This window comes from Cygnus atratus, chromosome 3 (assembly GCF_013377495.2).
Source record: "Cygnus atratus isolate AKBS03 ecotype Queensland, Australia chromosome 3, CAtr_DNAZoo_HiC_assembly, whole genome shotgun sequence".
NCBI lineage: Eukaryota > Metazoa > Chordata > Aves > Anseriformes > Anatidae > Cygnus > Cygnus atratus.
In genome coordinates this window covers 2,122,109-2,135,441 of record NC_066364.1, presented here as the reverse complement: position 1 = coordinate 2,135,441, position 13,333 = coordinate 2,122,109, and the positions used below count along the sequence as shown (strand labels likewise).

Genomic DNA, 13,333 nt, shown 5'->3' with positions numbered 1-13,333 from the left:
ATGGATAATTTAATTGCTGCATTAGAGGATCTGCGGCTGTTTTGAGTGCAAGCTGCTCCAGAGTTTAATCAGCTCGCTGGCTAGGGCTTTGTGCTTTCTCTACTGAGCTGAGGGCATACGCAGCGCCGGCAGCCTTCTGAAATACATCTTAAGTGGGTCTGGCTGTCCAAACACTTTGTTTTCAGGATTAAAACCAGACTAGAAAGAAGAGAAATGACTCCTGTTCCCCTTTCCCCAGTCCGTGCCCTGCTCAGAGCCACACGAAGGCATTGAGCCAGCTGCGGAGGAGCTGCTGAAACCCCGCACCTTGGTCATTCAGGATCAGGCTGGGCAAACTGCTACGCCAAAATTGGGATGAGGAGCACAAGCGAGTGCCCCGCAGCCACCAGAAACCAGCAGCACACCGGCGCCTGAGCGCAGGGAAAAGTGCAGCGGGATCTGAATCGTCTTGGGTGCATCTTATTACCATTTGTGTGGGCTGCCCGTGTGGTTTCCTCGGTGTTTTGCCTCGTTTGTTTCCCTTTGCTTTTATTCGTGTGGATGAAAAAGCTGTCAGGGAACTGCAAAGCGAAGAGCGAGGTTCTCCTCTCGTCAGCTGGATGTTATTTAGAAATCCTGAGCACGGAGAGGCTGAGAGGGGAAGCTGGAAGTCTCTGTCCCAGGACCGAGCGAGGTCTCCTTACCAACTCCGTCTTCATTCCGCTGCTGGAAATCCTTCCAGGGTTAATGCAGGAGCTGCAGCCAGTTACCCCTTATCACTCAAACCCTGGTGCAGTCTTTCTGCCTGTTCAGAGCAGAGATTTAATCCCAAACCCTTCTCCCTTTTACCCCCCAGGAGCACAGATACAGCAGGAGCACTCCCTAGCGAGGTGCACGCAGGAGAGCTCGCGCCCTGCCCGAACAGAGCCCACCTGCTGGCACCAAAAGCAGGCACTGGGTGGCCTGGGCAGGCTTTAACTCCTTGAGGATATTTTGGTTTTGGCAGATGTCACAGCCATCTCGAGGGACAACCGATTGCTGAGGTTCAAAAGCCAGCTCAGAAGGTAAGGGAGAGCCGAGACGTCGCTGACAGCACGGCCGCGGTGACGCTCTCCAGGCTCTTCTGTTTGCCAGGTTCACCCGGTGAAGTGCTACAGATGCAAACACTTGCGGGAAGGAAGCTTTCAGGCTTGCACAAACACGAATACTCGTTTGGAACCTTGTTTTTTTTCTCCTTAATGTGAGATGGGAACAATCTGCACGGCACAAAGGCACTTCAAACTCGAGGGCAATCCATCTACATCTGTTCTAAGGGAAACCTTGAGTGACTACACACAGCTTTACAGCACATTGTATCTGCACCTAGCTCAGCACAGGACCAGAATATGTTATCGTAGACACTGTGCAGCTAAGGAACCTTGATGGTTTATCTACTAAATGTTGCCATCGCAAGAAATCTATACCGAAATAATTTTAAAAAATCAAATATATTCTGTAGCCCTGTTTATCTCATTATCCGTGAAAGAGTCAAAGAGCCAACACAGCTTCAAGTTCTGCTCTTGCCAGCCCACCAGGGAAAAGAAACCACATAACGTGATTCTTAAATCTGAAACCACATAACAGGATTTGAAAACTGAGTTTCAAGGAACTGTGGCAGAATCGGGGAATCACAGAACACCCCAAGCTGGAAGGGATCCACAGGGACCATCAAGTCCAATTCCTGATCAACAACTGAAGGTCAGCCCAGGCTGAAGGAGGAAGCACAGCTCTCCTCCTTGCATCCTGCCAGCAGAAAGCTGCCCAGCAAAAGCACAAAATAAGTTTTTCACCAGCTCCAGCAGCACCTCGGTGGGATTTGGGATGCACCAAGCAGCCCGCACGCTGGCCGGCTGTGGGGACGTTACGGAGCGTATTTGCTACACAAGGATACAGCGCCACTCGAAGATCTGAGAGAATTGGATATTCCCCATCAAAAGACGCTTTTTTCCCTGCAAGGAGATGAAATCCACAGCTTTGTAGTTGCTTTCAGCAGCAGCTGAAGCTGTAAGGGCTGTGTTTCTTACCACTGCCTCTTCCCCTGCCTGCGGCACACTGCGTCTCTGCTCTGTTCCCCAGGTCCTTGTGGCGGTGCCTCTTAGGACTTGTCACCGTTTGATGAAGCCCAAGTAAGTTTTTCTCACTGTCATGCCAAACCAGGGCGCACAGTACTGAGGAATAGACACAGACACAGACACACAGACAGATTTCTAGGTTGGAAGAGACCTCAAGATCATCGAGTCCAACCTCCGACCTAACACTAAGTACTCCACTAAACCATATCGCTAAGCTCTACATCTAAACGTCTTTTAAAGACCTCCAGGGATGGTGACTCCACCACCTCCCTGGGCAGCCCGTTCCAATGCTTAATAACCCTTTCGGTAAAGAAGTACTTCCTAACATCCAGCCTAAAACTCCCCTGTCGCAACTTGAGCCCATTCCCCCTCGTCCTGTCACCAGGCACGTGGGAGAACAGACCAACCCCCACCTCGCTACAGCCTCCTTTAAGGTAACTGTAGAGAGCGATAAGGCCGCCCCTGAGCCTCCTCTTCTCCAGGCTGAACAAGCCCAGCTCCCTCAGCCGCTCCTCGTAAGACTTGTTCTCCAGACCCCTCACCAGCTTGGTCGCCCTTCTCTGGACTCGCTCGAGCACGTCCATGTCCTTCCTGTAGCGAGGGGCCCAAAACTGAACACAGTACTCAAGGTGCGGCCTCACCAGAGCCGAGTACAGGGGCACAATCACTTCCCTAGACCTGCTGGCCACGCTGCTTCTTACACAGGCCAGGATGCTGTTGGCCTTCCTGGCCACCTGAGCACACTGCTGGCTCATATTCAGCCGACTATCAACCAATACTCCCAGGTCCTTCTCGGCCAGGCAGCTTTCCAGCCACTCATCTCCCAGCCTGTAGCTCTGCTTGGGGTTGTTGCGCCCCAGGTGCAGGACCCGGCACTTGGCCTTGTTGAACTTCATACAGTTGACCTCAGCCCATCGCTCCAGCCTATCCAGATCCTCCTGCAGAGCCTTCCTGCCCTCGAGCAGATCGACACACACACTTAGCTTGGTGTCATCTGCAAACTTACTGAGGGTGCACTGGACGCCCTCATCCAGATCATCGATAAAGGTATTAAAGAGGACCGGCCCCAGTACCGAGCCCTGGGGGACACCACTTGTGACCAGCCTCCAACCAGATTTGACTCCATTCACCACAACTCTCTGGGCCCGGCTATCCAGCCAGTTTCTAACCCAGCGAAGCGTACGCCAGTCCAAGCCCCGAGCAGCCAGTTTCTTGAGGAGAATGTTGTGGGGAACGGTGTCAAAAGCCTTACTGAGGTCAAGGTCAACCACATCCACAGCCCTTCCCTCATCCACCAAGCGCGTCACTTTGAATACTTACAGGCCCCCAGCACGATCTAACCAGACGGTCTGGAGGTGGACGAGCACGTTGCGAGATGGATGCCTGGAGGCTGCAAAGGGTTAGGGCTCATGTAGGGGATCCTGAGAGCCCGAGGCTCTTCTAAAGCATGGCATGTAGAAAAACTGTGCGTGCGAAAGGCTTGTGCATGTCAAAGTCCCCAAAAAACAAGTGGGACCCCGACACAATAGATGTACAAAAGAGACCGGAGGAAAAAAGGCATTAGCGTCCATCAACAGAAACATATTTTTCTCGCACAAATAACACCCATTAGTGACTCCAAAGAGAAGCGATTCCCAACTCTTCAGCTCCGGAGGAGTGCATGTTTTGAAGCAGACACAATGCGAAGACTTTAGAGAATTCAAGCATTCAACAGGACTAATGTGAAAGATTATTTCGCAATTATCCAAGCAATTTTCTCTCCTCATTGTCCCTGGACCATAAGGGTTTTTAAATGTGAGCAGAAGGATTTATTCATCACAATAATAATAAAATGAAATATTAAATCAATGAATCTCCTTGCATGAAGCATAAAGCTCACATTGCTATTAAGCTTAGCGGCGTCCTGTCACATAAAGCACATGCAGTTTGCGTACTTAAATACCATCTCCCTCTTTTATTTTTCCCTTCCCTAATTTGTAACGCATTATCCTTCCATTTGTCCTCTAAACATGACCGGATTCAAACAACACAGCGCTGCTTCTTGTTACTGCCTTTATGCTTGTGCTCTCTTTCCGAGTGCAGCTGGAGATTTATATTTAATATTGATCACTAACAATGCCCAGTGCAGAAAGTCATGCGGAGACTACAGAAAAGTCCTAAAACAAAGAAATAAATATTAATTAAGGGAGAATTAGCTCATTAGAAGCAACGCTGCCAATATGCAAGGGAGAAGCTGGGCACCAGAAGGCACATTGGTCTTTCAAGGTGTCAATTCTTCAGTTTGGCTGGGAAGAAATCAGCCCAAATCTGACCCAAACTCACTACGACAGAAACTCTCATGGTTACATAGGTCTTGGCTAATGCTTTCCCGCATTTTCCCTTCTCTCCTCCCTTGTAATATAACATGATAAATGCCTTTGGAGGCCCTTATCTACTGCACAGCACAGCTTCAGTGTGTCCCTCTCTTGTTTTTGTAAAAGATTTATCAGGTAAGGTGCAGCAACAGTCACTATTTAGATATTTATAAGGTGCCACCTGTCCTCACAGTGTGATACTTGAAGTGCCTGAGCAAAGATTCTCAACAAAAAGGGAATCTCTTACCCTTAAGCCCCGAGATTCATACTGGGCTCTATGCACACGATTATTGTTTCAAGAGTGCTAAATACCTGGCACTGCAAAGACCCCTTACTTTTACAATTCAGACCGTTCTGTGTATTAGCTCCCACAGCCCGTAAGCCGAAGGCTGCAGGCTGTCTCTCACGATACCAATTCATCTTGCCCGAGTTCACCCACCTCTGAAGTCACGGAGAGAAACGAGCCTTTCCAGAAGACAAGCCATGGCGTTCTCACGCGCGCACCTAAAATGGGTCAGCTGAGTCATACCTTTCATCTCCCTGTTTTTCTCCCCAATAAAGAGGCCAGATCAGGTACAGACATCCGCAAGGATGCGAGATGAATGCTGTCCCGGATGACTAAGCCGAGCCGACGCTCTTCAGAATGGCTACAGCCAACTTTAATATACAAACCCCACCGGGAAGCGAGACCACAGGGTCTACATCTTTCTTACCATGATCGGGACACCGATGTCTGGCCACAAGAGATCCTCGGAGGGAAGCTTGGGAGAGTTCCACACTACCACCACTTTATTTAAGTACGGGAGACCATTGAGCCTTTCTAGGGAGTTCATCAACACTTCCTCCCGCTCGTACGTTAGCATCACGACTGTGAACTGCTCCCGGGGGACGTTGCCACCCAAAGCAGCCTGGAACTCCTTCCCAGAGCCACCTGCTCCTCCACCTATGGGTCGAAATCCAGTCCCGGACCCTAAAAACTTTGCTTCCGATGGTAAAACAGGGTCGAAGGGAGTATAGGGGAAGAGGTGGAAAGGCCCTGGAGCAGAATTCCAATTCCTGTAGACGTCCATTGCGGTGAGGGTGAAATTGCGGAGATACTTGGGAGATGCATAGGGTGGTTCGGTTTCCACAGGCCCCAAGTCCAGGTCGCCATTGTCTGCCATGTTGGGGTCTGTGCCAGCAGCTTTGCCCGACCGGTGGGGGATCTCCACCGCAGTTTCTTCTCGGATAGGAGCAGCCGGGATTTGGATTCGAGTCCTTATGATAGCTAAGACTGTGCTGAAAACGTTGTCAGAGGTGGAGAAGTAGGTCTCCCACAAGAAGCGGCCCTGCCTCCTCATGGCGAGCAGATCATTGTCAGAAATGCTTCTCAGAAGAAAGTGCACTTCTGTGATACGTGGCTTTGGTATGATTAAGGCTGCCTCGTTCCACCGGATCACATCGTTATAGGGTAGCTGAACTTGCTCTCCGAGAACCACCGGGATGGCTCCGACTTCCAGAGCCTCGAACAGTCTCATGGCACACCCAGCGGAGATCACTAAGCGGGTGTCCCCCGGGGTGATTATCAGTGCAAAAGTAGATAGCTTCAGTAGCTCTAGTCTGTCGTCCCTTTCTCCACACAGAGCCCACTCAGTGGGCAGACTCGCCTTAGGCTGGTTCTTGCACGTGAACTCCACCAAAACAAAGTCCAACTTGCTGTCCTGAACGGCCTTCAGGGTGGTAATGATGCGATCGTCGTAATCAGCTGGGGCATTGCCTTCCATCTCCTCTTCGAAAGAGCGAACCTCTTGCAAGCTGGATCGGAGAGACTCAATTTTCTCCCCCTGGAAACTAAACAGGTATTTACGCTTGACTGGCACCTGGGGCGGGATTTCTAGGAAGTTGGGTTCAGACATAGCGTGGACCAGGGGTGATACCACAATATCAAACCCTGGTCGATACTGCACGTCGTAAAAGGTGGACTGGGCAATCATGGCACGCCCCGTGCTGATGTTGTAAATAAAGTTCTGAGTCTCCGATTTCCTCGATAAATTGATGATGAGATGGTTGTGTCCGTCAGTCCTCCAATATGGCAGAGAGTGCAACTGTTGCTCTAGTTCAGTAGGTTTTGGCATTACGGGCTCTTGCATTTCCCCCACTAAAATTATATACACACAAGCAATATTTGCATTTTCAGTAACATAAACATTAGTTCTGACAGTCGCCTCAAAGGCTTGTTTAATTAAAGGGTCTAAGGAGCTACCAAAAGGGTAATCGTCACTGTTGTAGACGTAGACTGGAAAGCCAGATGTCAGCGGGCATCGTGAGTAGTCAAAGCAATTGTGCAGCCTGCAGTTCCGGTTGGATTTTGGCAGGGGGAAGGTCACATCATCTTTGTCTGGCAGCAGCCGGATTGGCAAGGAAAGCTTTGGCTGGTTCTGAGCCATCAGTTCTTTGTAGGAATGCTCCGTCTGGCTGATGACATTCTTTAGCTGCAGCAGGTCCTGCTTGGCGTTTTCAATGCTCTTTTTGCAGGCCTCGATCTTCAAGTTGAGCTTGGCGATCTCGCTGTTGAGCTCCTGCCGCTTGGCCTCCAGCTGGAGCAGCTCCTCACTGACCGACTCGCGGATGCGGCACAGGTCTTGCACGTGCTTCACCTCGCACAGCTCGTTGCCGGTCCGAGGGCCGAAGATGCGCTTGCCGGCATCGTCCGCGTCGTCGATGGTGGTTAGGTAGTAGTGTGCGATGAGGGGAAAGAAGACGAGGATAATAAAGAGGGTGAAACTAAGCCAGGTGAGCCGGATCCGACTGGACCACCTCAACAACCACGGCTGGCCTCCGTTCCCCACTCCCCCATTCCGCAACATCGTATATCCAGTCATGAGTTCAAAAGTCACCGCGTGCCCAGTCACGTTGGATCAGTAGCCATAACCAAAATGGGTTTTACAGCAAGTCTCTGCAAAGAAGGGTTACTGTGCCTGCTTAACGAGGAGCCAATAGAATGGGAATTTCATCGTGTCGCGACGACGGCTCTCCTGCAGTCGTTTTGCTGCCGCTGCAGCTTTCGATCCCGTTAGCCTGGCTCGCCGACCTTCTCACCCACCCCAGCCCACCCTCGGTCTGCGGGCGAGTTGCTGGAAGTGTCACAGCGTTGTCATGGCAATTCAGAAGTCTCAGCCAGCAGGGGAAGAACACAACGGGCTCAAGCCAAACTCCACCGCTGCTCTCGACATCCTGCATTACCATCCGATGAATATGCAGAGGCACCAGCCATCGTGGAGGCCGAGCCAGGAGAGACTCATAGGAACATCAGTCTCTCTCACTGCTGCTGCACGGCTGATGCTCTGCCATTCCTGCAAGAGAACAGGCATACATTCAGACAATGCCAACAAAACGACCCTGTAGTGACCTACATGACAATGCTCGTTTTTAAAAGGAACTGTCCTCTCTTTCCGAAGAGCAACCTTTGTACGTGTTTAACATCTCCAGGGTAAACAGCAGTAAACCTGAGAAGGTGATGGGATTCATCAGGTGCAGACACGTGGCTCTCGCTGAGCACTCTGCTTTTCATTGGGGCTGCATGTTTCGGTGGCCAGACCAGAAAATCCCAGCCCTTAGATCTGGTTTCCTTTTTCTGCCACTGTCTTGCTGTGAAACTTTGGGGAAGCTGCTTGACATCTGCAAGTCCCTGTCCCCTCACGTACAAAAGGGGGATATTGATGTACACCTGCTCTCCCTACCCACCTCTTAATGGCATGTTGTGATCCGGGGACACAGCAGCACTGGGAGTTTGTACTGCATAACTAAGTGTAATCACTATTGTTCGGCTCTAGTGACTAGAGCTGATGAGGAATTTTTAGATGAAGTGTTTTGCTTTCATTTCCTGCTGGAAAATTTCGATTCATTGCTGCAGAAAGTTTAAAGGGAACGTACCTACTGTGGTTACGACCACCTCTGCAGACTCACTGCACGTGAGATAAAATTTCTGGTCAAAACTGGAAAAAGGGCTCCTGTCTATGCTGTCCATCAAAGCAAAGATGCTGGAGTTAGGATCTGCGTGGCACCATGCCACGCAAGTGGTATCAGCTTGCTTAGATATGCCCTTTTCGCATGGAAAACTGCTGTGGCATTGAATTAGGAGAATGGCTACCTCAAATTTGCATAAAACACAAGGATGTGGCCAATTCAGCACTGAGTCTTGGCCAGGTGATTGTGTTGCCACTAGAAACTTTCCTTCCTTTTTATTAGTAGCATCTGAGTTATCCACGTTTCTGGGATATTTTTTATATACTGGCCTTCCCACATCACTGATGAGTATAGCGTTGGGCACAGTGGCAATTCTTGCACAGCCTCACGAGAAGCTTATTCATTTCCGCTTCAATTTTTAATTAAAGTCACCTGCAATGGTGACAGTCATTTTTTCACTACATCTATTTCGTACTCCCTTCATCTCCTCATCGAGAATTAGCAGGAAGAAGGCGAGGAAGCAACCTGCAGCTAAAACGGAGCTCTGAAAACCAGCCAAAGCAAACCAGAAGTTCACCTTAAAAGAGCAGAGATAAGTCATAAATAATTTTTCCCTGCAGTACACAAGTTGTGTCAGAGGAATAAACTGAAGATTTGACTTCAACCAGGAAAAAACTGTAACCAAAGGGAAAGAAGTGGACTAAAAATGCACAATTCCTAAGCCCGTTTTGTTACAGGGCTCTTTGCTGTTGGTAACGTAATGCTGCATGATTGAATGAGAATTTCCCCCTCGCCCCCCCCAACACGACCCCCAGTTGGGAGCTGCACAGCAGTTAAAAACGAAAGCAGCTTTTAAAGTCATAGCATTGTCTGGCAAGCACCACTGGTGTAAATCTCAGAAAGCTGGGCAGATGAAAAGGGCTAAAAAGTCAGGAAAAAAACGAAATCAGCTTTCTCCGATCTTGGCAGCGTCGTCGGTGCAGGCAGATGGGGGTGGCTTCGGCTCTCCTGGCAGAACATTTTCATGCTGCTCTCTGTACACCAACCTCCATTTGCTGGGGCTGCGAGAGGCTGGTGATGAATGTAAATCCCCAGCTCTGCTGCACGGGGCTGTCACTCAGGCACAGGGAGCCCTGGCAGGAACAGCACACTTGCATCGTGCCGCTGGGACCACTGCTCTACAACAGCAGGATTTTTAGAATGCACCAGTGTACAGAGCAGCCGACTGACTGAAGGCAAAAAGAAGTTTTTAAGGTCTGTACTACTTATTTATTTTTAAGCTCTCTCCAGGAAATGAAGTTCATGCTGTCACCATCCGTGCGGACTGGTCGGTCCCTGCAATTTCAACGCTGTCTCAAAGGGGCATCAAAGATCCTAGAACTGCTACCAGTTTTCTGCAAACAGCTGGCCAGGAGATGAGAGCCGCTCTGTTAACACTTCTCCTGAGGGAAATGCCAAAGCACATGCTCACTGGAACAGCAGCGAATCTGAAAAACAGCTCAACTTCAAGGCACGCACGGGAAAACCAGCTCTGCTGTTCTCTTCTTTGGGGGTGCCATGGATTACATGCAAGGCGCTGAGACACGACAGAAATAAAGGAACGTAAATGTGAGCAAAAAAGATAGAGGAGGGGTGTGCATGTGCTGCTTTCCGACTGGCCAGAGAAAACTGCAGCCCCCCAGGAAGTAAACACAGTCCCAAAGGTTATCAGTTATGACTGCATCTAAACCTTGTTCCATTTTAGCAGCTCTGCCCATTTATGAGCCCCAAAACAGCAAAGAAGTGGCAAACTGGACTCCCTAAAATGGCAAATGGCATCCTTGGAAAGCTAACTCCAGGCCATCACCCCACACACGATCCTCTGCAGCTGTTCTGCCATCTAATCCTTTCAGTGGCTCTCTACTTCAGCTGATACAGAACAAACTTTATCCTCCTGACCTAAAAACGTGGGCTGTGAATTAAAAAAAAATAATCCATATGCTCAGAAACCTGAAGTTGACAAATGAACTCTGCTGCTGGCTTAGAGAAGACCACACAGGAGAGACTAGAGGAGGCTGGGGAGGGATTTGAAATGCAGCATGCGTGGCTTGGGATCAGCTAAAAGTATTGACTGTCAGCATGAAATATGTGCTGGTGATAAAGAAAGCACTTTAGTAATGAAGGAGAGTCTGAAAGAGTGTCTAGGACTTTATTCCTATCAAGTAGATAGAGCTGGAGGTTGTAACACGTTGTTATTAGGACTTAAAATGAAAACCCAATCTGTGGTCTTACCAAGAGAGACTTCAGTATTTTATTTAAGAGAAATGAGCAGCCCTGGTGAAAAAGGCTGCTGATTTCCGTATTTCCCCAAAAGAAGTTTGGGAGGAGGAGGAACATTGCTGGGCTCTGCAGCCGACCCATTCCTCCCCCTCCCCAGCACCATTTAGTCCATTAAACTGATCGAGCCCCTCACCGAGAAACTCTTGTTGACATAACGCAGCGTCGCTGCCCAACAGACCTAATTACACGCACACAAAAAGAGGCAAGGAGAGCTCCTGGGAAATCAGAAAGTCGGTAATTACCCCAGGCTCTTCCCAAACGCCAATCTGACCGACTTCTTTGGCACGCCTCGTTTGCACGCTGCAGCTCCTTCTCCCTCGGCACGGGGCTGCGGGACTGAATTGCTGTTGGTGCACGCTGTCACATCCTGCTTCAAATCCAGGGATATTTTCCCAGCTTTCCTCACCTCCTCAGGGCTCTCTGTGCCAGTGAAGTTATGGGAATATTGGGGGCTCTCACGCTTTTTGCATTTCTAGTGGAAAGAGCCAGGCTGGTCTAATAGGGGGGTGCCAGCAAAGTCATGCAGATGTTCAGTAACCAAAGTCCCTCTGCAAACACCTGAGCACTCCCTGCTTGCACCTCCTTTTGTCCATTTCCCTGTAAAATTAATGAAATATTGTCCCTTTTTCACCATATTTGTGAATAGAGCCCGGAAATTTTAAACTCATGGTCGTCCAGAGAATCCAATAGCATTAAATAACCTAGAGGTGGATTGTCAGGCAGAGTGTGGTGCCACGGGTGCAACACGCTGAGCTCTCCAGGAGGACAATCTACAATCTGTGCCTGCTAAATCAGAGCTCCCAAATTCTGTGTGTGCACCCATGCCCATCCTCACTCCCCTTCCTCATCAAATGACGAGTCTGCGGTGTTATCACGGCAGTGTGGTAGCACAAACCTTCCCTTTGCTGGCCCTGTTTAAGAGGATGAGCCACTGTACCCACCTCTGCCATGCAGGCTCCTTCCTGGTGATCTGCGAGGTCAGGGAGCGTGTGCTAGCGGCGTCCTTGCTTTATCTGGCCAGCCTTGAATAGACGGTTTCTACTGCCACGTTTCTTTGTCACCAGCACTAAAAACGAAATCAAATAGAAATCATTTATTTTTTTTTGAAGCAGGAAGTGTAAGCCCTTTATCTTCTTGCTAAACAAAGAACAACATATTCCTCCCCCTTCTCTTTTTTTGACAACGAGGAACAGTGTTTCTGGTGAAAGGAAAAAGAAACGCACACAAAACAACCCTTCAGCAACGATAACTTTCTACCTCCTAATTCCCTTAAAGAATAGGATTACCCCCCAAATCTCCAATCATTTTGGGAACAGAAGCATTTAGAGGATTTTCCCCCTGGGATTGAACAAGGAGAATAAATCTATTAGGTGTGTGCTTTAGGTGTGTTTGAGAGCAGATCTTTACAAGCAGCAGATGGAGAGCTCACTCTGAAATGCTTCACGTGCCTCAGGAATCAGCACGGGGGATTTGTGCCGCCCCGAGAGCTCGCAGGTACCGAGAAAGTCTCCTAGGCGAAGATCAACGCTGCTCCACATGCAACCAGAAAAAGGTCTTGTAAGCTGTAAATTCGGGGGATAAACTGCATCCTCTGCTTTATAAAGCTTTTATCCCAGCCAAGAAACATTTAGCACGCGGAGCCAAACCTGCCTCCCACCCACGGGGTGAAGCAGCCCTGGGCAAACACTCCGGGACAGCCCCTCGGCGTCCTCCCTCCTGCAAGGAAATCACCTGCACTGAAAAAGTCAGAGGCTGACAGGCATTAGGGGAAAGTATCATGCATGTTGACACTGTTCCTGTACTTTTTCCTTCTCTCCAGCCAGGCTTCGTCCTGCCTTGACAGCACAGGAGACCCCTCTTCAAAGTTACAGTGCAAGAAAACCCCAAAGAAGCGTCAGCAGCTGACGGACCCCAGCAGGCAAGACCCCATAAAGCAGCTGGGCTCGTACTTTGGCTGATGCTTTTGAGAGCTTACGACATATCAATGGGGAAAACCCCGAAGAGACGGCAGAACTGACCATCCCAAGCACGCAGGTGAAGTGAATTGCTGCCTCGAGGATGAGTTGGGACGCCCTCCAACGCCCGGGGGGAGTCACACAACCTCCACACCTCCTTTTCCCTGTGTACAAAGCACAGGAGAACTCAAACTGCTTCGAGGCACGCAAGTGGAGAGCTAACAAGCTGGTTTACAGCCTTTTGCTGCCCGTCTGGGACACGGGGATGAGAGCAGACCCAGGGAGATGCTCAGCATCATGCCTAGCAGAAGCCAAAGAAAGCTCTCCCGAGTGTTTCCAGGTACCTGCCTGCTCTGCCCTCTGCACAAGGCGGTTGCTGGAGGTCTGTCGTGCTCCTCGGCTGGGGTTCACCAAGTGCTTCGGGAACATCCATTTATTCTGAGGAAATCCTTAGACAGGAAAACCGCATCCAGGTTTTCGAGAGGAGGTAATGGAGGCACTGAGAAACAACTCGCTCAAGGTCACTACAGGACCCGTGCCAGCTCGGGATTCAATCCACATCTCATTGACCTCTCCGCAAAACCGTCCATCTCCCCAGCCTGCCTTCTGCCAGAGGTTTCCCTCTCCAGCACCTTCCTGCTTTCTGCATAATGCATTGTGAGATCTACTT

General features: G+C 49.8%; 1 protein-coding gene across 20 annotated transcripts in view; it reads right to left on the bottom strand.

Moving 5' to 3' along the window:
• Window positions 1-13,333, bottom strand: part of EXTL3 (exostosin like glycosyltransferase 3) — a 130,537-nt gene that overhangs the window by 18,262 nt on the left and 98,942 nt on the right. For all 20 annotated transcript variants that reach the window (XM_050709589.1, XM_050709590.1, XM_050709592.1 and 17 more), the window contains 2 exons: window positions 11,650-11,774; window positions 5,158-7,776 (listed from right to left, as the gene is read on the bottom strand). In XM_050709589.1, coding sequence (XP_050565546.1) covers window positions 5,158-7,305 — 2,148 coding nt within the window. In that variant the 5' untranslated portion in view covers window positions 7,306-7,776; window positions 11,650-11,774. The remainder of the gene's footprint in view (window positions 1-5,157; window positions 7,777-11,649; window positions 11,775-13,333) is intronic.